Here is a 7,491-nt window from a genome sequence, read left to right on the forward strand (position 1 = left end):
GAACAATTTTGAAGCATCCTTCTAAATTTATCTTCTGGAATTTATTTTATAGCTACCAAGTGAAACCCTTTTCTCGTGTACTGAAGTTAACTAACTTCACTTAGATTTCCCATCGAAGTGCTTCCATTCACACAAGTAGTAGTTGAGGAACAGTTTTAGTCGCTTCGATGGCCTCTTAATTAATCGTCAGATTAATTATGTGCGCGTGAATTTAGGAGAGGAATCAATAACGACCTACTCTGTAACGCGTGTTTGCATTTAAAAGTACATTCTGAATTATTCGCTACGCCTCGAGTTGTGACAGGTAAAGATGTAAATCGAGTCCCTTTTGAGAGAGGCTACCTTTACGTTCTGCATGGAATTATGCTTTTGTTCAACCTTGCAAGGCCACTTTGAATGTTAAATTGGAACGTCGTCGCGTTAAGAAGTCCTCCCGTCGAGACGGTAAGAATTTAGAATATAATTAGCAATTCATTATGGATAAAATAATAGATTCCTCTTTTTATCTCGGAATCAATTTTTATTCAGTGGTTATGCTACTGAAATTGAGTGAGCTGAACGAGATTATGTGATTAATTAATCTTTCTTTAAAGTGACCAAAAAGTATATATTCTTAGCTTGCCACAAAAGGACAATGTTAACCCTTAGTTAGTATAGTAATAAGGGTTAGTATAACTAACCCTTAATTAATGCTATAACAGAATTAATAAGGGGACAACTGTGATTCCTTTATACAAATGGTTTAATAAGCAGGGTAGTTTAATTAATATGATTATTTGAAATATCTTCTTTGTTTTGAATGACACGTGGCAATGATTCAATGATTCAAGATACCAGGGGGTAGTGAGTACTCATTGTTATTGACGATTTTAGTCACATGCATACACATATTAAATACAGAATTAAGGCAGGTAACCAGGTAGAGGAAATTGGACCAAAGTAAATATTAAAAGTCACAGAGAAAGATACAAAATAGATAAATAGAAGTAGATATATCATAATTATCTTCAGAATCAATTAATCTAAAAAAATCTCTGATTGTATTGTGATCGACAAAATAATTTGTTCAAGATCGTATGCCTAAAGACCTCAAAGCTATTGTTATACTTTTTCAATGGAGTCATATATATTTTTTTAATTGTATGTTATAGTAGAATTGAAAACGAATTCGAAGATGTATATCTAACTATATAATCTTCAGATGATTTCGAAAGAAAAATTTTTTATTAAAATAGATCCCACGTTCTGATTGTATTTTAGTAGGCAATGATTTTTATTCATTTTGTTCTTCAACTTTTTTGTTAACTTTCTCCTTTAGTGTTTTAAAAGCAATGGAGATATTCCGAATAATCATATTAGCTGAGACACATTGCACAAAGATTATACAATATTTTTAGTCTATCACGTTGTGTTCATTGTTTCCAGAATTAGTGTTAATCCCTTTATTTTTAACACGTGGGATCCTAGAGAATGTGGTAGTTAAATGGGGACACCCATTTAATATCTCCATTATTTTTGGTTTTATGAAAAACATCCTCAGGACAAAGTTACACAATTTAAAAGGGCACATGTAAGAACAATTAAGAGCACAGTAAGACAATATTTTCACAAGGTTACTTTTTCAAATTTTACGAAATTTTAGAATCATTATTTTTTTTTAAATGAGCTCTGCACCTTGTATATGATAACATATCCATCACACAAAATAAGAGTTTGGTTTATAAAATGATTTTTGACCAGGGAACGTGCAACCATCGCGTTGTTGGAAAGTTCTTGTCAGGACTAATATCTTGGCGCCTTAAAAAACGGATTTAAAGTTCGTAACTTCAAGCTCATCGATAAAGGAACGCGACTGCAAATCCATATTTGGTTGAGAGGACTTTGACAGTGTAGTTTCCTAGGTCTTCAACACGCTTGCTCGAATACAAAGTGGAAAAGCGATTATAGTGGTTTCTCGATTGACAAACTTTTAGTCCCAAATTTCCATCTACTCTTACTACAGTGTAACTTTTAAGATTTAGTTGAGACTGTTGACTCTTTATGTATCTACATTTAAAAACTAGACCCTCTAATTCAAATTCTGGTCTTAGAATTTGGCATTACTATGGGATGTATGAATCCTTGCCATATGTGTTCCATAAACTCTGATTTACATATTTTTATTTAGTTTCAAGAGAAATATAGTGCAGTGTTTGTAATACTACTACTAATTTTATTCACTTCTTATTTCACGGAGTGAACTCTAATAAACTCAATTGGCAGTCAAGCTTTTCAAAAATAGTATCAATGATTCTATCGAGACTTGCAATATATTACTCATCCAAAAAATTTGGGATGCTTGAAATTAAATAAACTTGAAAGAAATATTGAAATTAAATCAAATATTAAATATATCTGCTGTTTGGTACTTTTCTGTACTATATGGATTTCAAATGGAACAGATTTATATGTAGAATTAACATCATTGATACTCACTTATTAAAATCAAATACTCATACGATTATTAAGCATACATTGCACTATACTGTAAAGATAATACACTAACTTTGTCACTCATTAATAATGTATTTTTAAGTATTATCCTAGCTGTTACTATTATTATTTTTTTTTGAATTTCTTTTTATTCATTGTACTTTGTTTCTATTCGCAAATTGCATCTATAACTGCTCTTTTGACATTTTTATTCATCTGTGCTCAGTTCTTGATTCAGCCTTTTAAAATTCCCGTCAGTGACATACATGGACATGACTGACTGATAGAATCGTGCGTGCCTGTGACAGTCTCGAGTATAATCAATATTCTTTGGAGAAATTCCTTTTTTTATTGAAGATGATAAATGAGATACGACATTTCCAGGCCGTATTGTGTGAAAAAGTTGATCGCTCTTTTTATCGGTGTAGCTAGAAAAAATTTCTGTGTCAAGGGATTAATTAGCATTTGACTTTCTTTCAGATACAGTTCCAATTAATCTGGAACAATACTTTTTTAATCGTACATATTTAACGTTTTTCTTATCGCTCGACTTTTTGTAATTCAGAACATTTTAGTCGGTTTAATGTTTATCTGGTTTTATTTTATTTTTACCTTCAAACTGTTATTATTACTTATTTGTATTATAGTATTGTGTTTTACTTTAGACAAGAAAATACGAAAAATCATTGTTCATAAAAAAATATACTACAATTGCACTGCTGAGGATATAAATTTTGAAAATAAAGCATTCTTAAGCTTTTTTTCATGGATGCTGTACTTAAGTAGCGTACAAGGTGTACTTTTGAAACTTAAGTGGTGTACAAGGTGTGCTGTTAAAAGTCAAACGAAACGTAAAATAATGAAAAGAATTTGTAATAGCAATTTATAAGCAGATCAATGTCCTGACATCGCTCAGATTCCACCTTTAGACAAGCAACCATTTCAGCCAGTCACAATGAGAAATGATACTTTCCCTCGCCCTTTGACACATAATTTCTTGATGATAAACTACTACAAGACTACATTGTAAGGTGGTGTCATATATTTCTTTTGCTTATCAAACAAAATATTTACATAAAAAATACATTACTCAGATGAAAAAATTCGACCCTCCTCGAAGATACATTCGATCGAAAAAATTTTGGAAAATAGTATCAATATTGTAAAATATGTTCCTGATAAAAAATTAACGAATCAAGTTACATATTCAAAAAAAAAAAGAAAATCTTAGAACTATAAGTCCCAACAAAGAACAGTTTTACGAAAAAAATAACTTTCTCATATTTTAATTGGCGTAGCTAAACATGTAGGGTGGAGCCCTCATCATAAAATGTGGTGTAGTTTAAGAAAAAAATAGTTCTTTAGCTCATGTTTGAAAGGAAAAGTGGTGTAATTATATTCACAATAGAATTTATCATCAAGAACAGTACCACACGTTTTCCTTCCCAATTATTGATCTAGATCGTTTCAACCCAGAGTGACAACCAAGGGTTAAACTGACACAGCGACAGTAATTGGATCTTTTATTCCATAACCCTGCAGAATCCTCCATAAAATCACTAATTCTCCCCTATACCACTAAACGCTCACAATAATCAGTTAATACTACATCTACAATTACTACAAAGTGTCCCATTATCGTCCCCCGAACGATCAAACCTTAAAAGGTTAACATTGTCCTTAGCAGACCATTGAAATCTCAACTGGCAGGCGAGATTCGCCGAGAACCGGAACAGGAGGGAAGTGTTTGACCCTGAGTAAATAATCGTTACGTTCCAGCGAAAATACACATCAGTGTAGCGAAAGAAGGAAGTCTGGCAAGGGTTGATGTTTGTTTACAGTGAGAGACAGGAAACAGAGAGATCACCGAGAGCGAATACGGAGGATAAGTGAGAGGTGGTAGGGGTGCGTCGAACCCTACTGCTACCATGATCGAGCAACTTCGAGGCGTTCATTTGACTCTAGGGGCTTCTTGCTTCTAACCCTGTTCCACCCTTCCTCGGCTATCACGCCTCTCGACATCGATACGTTCAAATTGCTTTCTTCGATTGAGCCTGCACCGTGGCCTAATCCAGCCGCGGCTGATACCCGACACCGAAATCGCTCGGAAACTCGAAAAATTTGCTGGGGATCCCAGCTGCTCCGAGGATCGGTTCGACGACGTCTAGGCTAATTTCGCGGCGAACTTGTTACAGGATTAATTCGTTAATTACTTCTAACTTGGGAACTTCGAGCTCGCGCTGGCTGGGATAACTGTCTGGTTGCCTGTGACTGGATATGGCAAGTTGGAACTATCTTTTCCTGTTCTTCTCTTTTCAACGAAACCTGCAAATTGTGGTATTTTTTCGCTATGAGTGAATCGTCTTCTAAATTAAACGAATTTTTGGAGTTCTGTTCTTTTTTTAAATCTTGATTTTGCAGGAGGTTGAAGTGTGGTGATACGTGAGTTGAGGGAATTGTTGGATCGAGTTTGTAGCGAGTGAGTACTACATTTTGCAGATTTGAAATGAGAAGGGTTATTTTAATGTAGAGTGTATGGTATAGTGAAGGTTGGAATTTTGATTGAAAAGATAGTTCTCTGAATGCCATTGTCATTGAGGTATTTGGCCAGCCTAGATCATTGAGCGAATTGGTATTTTATTATTAAGCAAGTAATGAAATTACTTGATAAACAAACAGAAAAACGGCTATATAAATAATTCGATTTAGAATGAAGTATAATCGAGAGGCACTAAATTAGATTTTAACTGAATTCGGTCGGTACAGACCGAATGTAATTAATGTCGATGTTCAAAACTCGGTTATTAAAATTACAAATTAATTCGACCCATCTACGCGATGTAAAACAAAAATTATGAAAGCAACACTAACCACTATAAAAACGTGTCGAAATATAAACCAAACAAATGCATAAGATATACGTAATAACTAAACGTGTATGGACGTAAAAAATGTGACTAACAAAAAGTAGTATGCAATACAATTTGCATAAATTCCGTAAAATGCATCTAATTGCAGTGTGAGAAGCTGCGTTAAATAAAAGGGAGAGATGAACGCCTTGAAAAGAGGAAAGAAAATCCGCAGAAAATTCGACGAGAAAAGAGAGGGAAATTTTGTTGGTAATAAACGCGGTCGTTTATTATTAACGAAATGAAATTTTTGTTAATAATAACCTGTAAGCATATGTAGCAGTAGCGACCCCTTAGGAAGGCATTAAACAAGTTCAGTAGAGTTAACAATGAGACGGATTGAATTTATGCCTCATTAATTCTTAATTAACTTTATTTCTAGGAAGAAACTAATACTATCTATTTTTCTTTCGAATGAAGCATCGAGGGAGCGTCGTTTGAATACGGAATCGAAGAAAGTGACGTTAATCGATCTAAAGGGTTACTTGGGAATGGCGCAGGGGTGAAAGCGCGCCTGTTGAATTAGTGAAAAATGGTGGCGAGACGTTCGATAAGATGACAGAACGATCGGTTTCGTTCGACGTTTATGCTTCGTGCTTTAATTTAGATTCTAGAATGCGAACGTTGACAAGACAGCCGTTTTCACTTGCAGTCTTTAATCCTTCTGATGTGTTTCTATCGATATCGAGGGCATTTTGATGCCCTTCGCGGTAGCTTTTTTGGGGGAACGCGAGAATAGCAAATATATCCGAGCTTTTATCGATCCTTTGGTCGTTCGACGAGCGTTGCACTTGTTAGAGTCTTTCAGTGTAAAATGTGATTAGCGACAGATCCGTTTTTGTTTCGCGGTGGAGGCATCTTGTTGTTCATTTTTCGAGCTGCAACGAGGCAAAACAGTCATCGAGGGGCAAAAGGAGAGGGTGTTCGTCGGGAATCGTTCGCGCGATGAAATTTCATTTGTTGGTTATTCTTTATTCGGATGGTTCTAGGGAAGGCGATCGCTGATATATTTTTCCGTAGTTTGCTTTCTTCGTGAAACGATCCGCGTCTCTGCTAAGCGAGATGAGAAAAATAAAGCAAAGCTATCGGGATACAAGGGTAGTCACTTTCGTATAGGTAACCGCCTAAGGTTTAAACAAATAATGAATAGACAAATGAACCGAAGAATTAAAGAAATGAAGAAAAAATATATATATATATAAATATAAATGAATTTATATATGTATACGTATATGTATGTGTGTGCACATGTACAGATACATATGCATACGTATAATTATATTGAATTATTATTAACGAGAATAGAACTTATATATATTATTTGTTGGGAGAGCATATATTATACAATATTTAATATATTTAGGATATTTATTTGTTGATTTGGTGATAATATATATATATGACATAGATACAAATATATATATATATACATATAAATAGCTAAATAATTTTTACAAGGCCTATGAAGGGTTTAAACAAACGAAACATGGTATTTCGACGGGGAAATAATCGATTATTCAATGTTCGAAGTTTCTTTTTCATAGTTAAGTTCTGCGATTTAATTAAGGCTGTCGCTCACTTAACAATGCAATAGATAAAGACATCGAACAAGAATCAACATATTTAAATTACTATAGGTATTTTAAATATATGTATAATACGTCCACTTAATCACCAGTAGTGAAATTCTCAATATGTGGGATAAGAGTGGCAATTACTATGTCCTGACAAATTACTGGTGACCCCCACCCAAGCCCCTTATTTTCTTAGATAATAAGATGTAGCACTGTTAAACTAAAAATATCTGATTTTATTATATAAAAAAAAGAAGAAACAGATATTTTCAGTTTAAGACTGCTACACCTTATTTTATGTGGATAAAGAGGCAGTGGAGCGCAGTAATTCGTCAGCACGCAGTAATTGGTACTCTTACCTTGTCTTTGGTAATTAGAGGTAGATTGTATATCGATTGTATGTTCTCATTTGGTAATATTTCTCTTCTTTCTTAATTATAGACTTCTACGTCCATCCAATATTTTTTCTTCTTCTGTTATATTCATTCTGGCCAAGCAATAATGTTATCATAGTCATTTTTTCAATAATGAATTCT

The 7,491-nt window shown here is 33.9% G+C and overlaps 1 protein-coding gene across 1 annotated transcript in view; it reads left to right on the forward strand.

The window, feature by feature from the left end:
• LOC143178900 (uncharacterized) overlaps positions 1-6,624 on the forward strand; it is a 32,130-nt gene extending 25,506 nt beyond the window's left edge. The window contains exon 9 of the mRNA XM_076377833.1: positions 4,314-6,624. Coding sequence (XP_076233948.1) covers positions 4,314-4,365 — 52 coding nt within the window. The 3' untranslated portion in view covers positions 4,366-6,624. The remainder of the gene's footprint in view (positions 1-4,313) is intronic.
• Positions 6,625-7,491: the final 867 nt, after the last annotated feature.

This window comes from Calliopsis andreniformis, chromosome 5 (assembly GCF_051401765.1).
Source record: "Calliopsis andreniformis isolate RMS-2024a chromosome 5, iyCalAndr_principal, whole genome shotgun sequence".
Lineage (NCBI taxonomy): Eukaryota > Metazoa > Arthropoda > Insecta > Hymenoptera > Andrenidae > Calliopsis > Calliopsis andreniformis.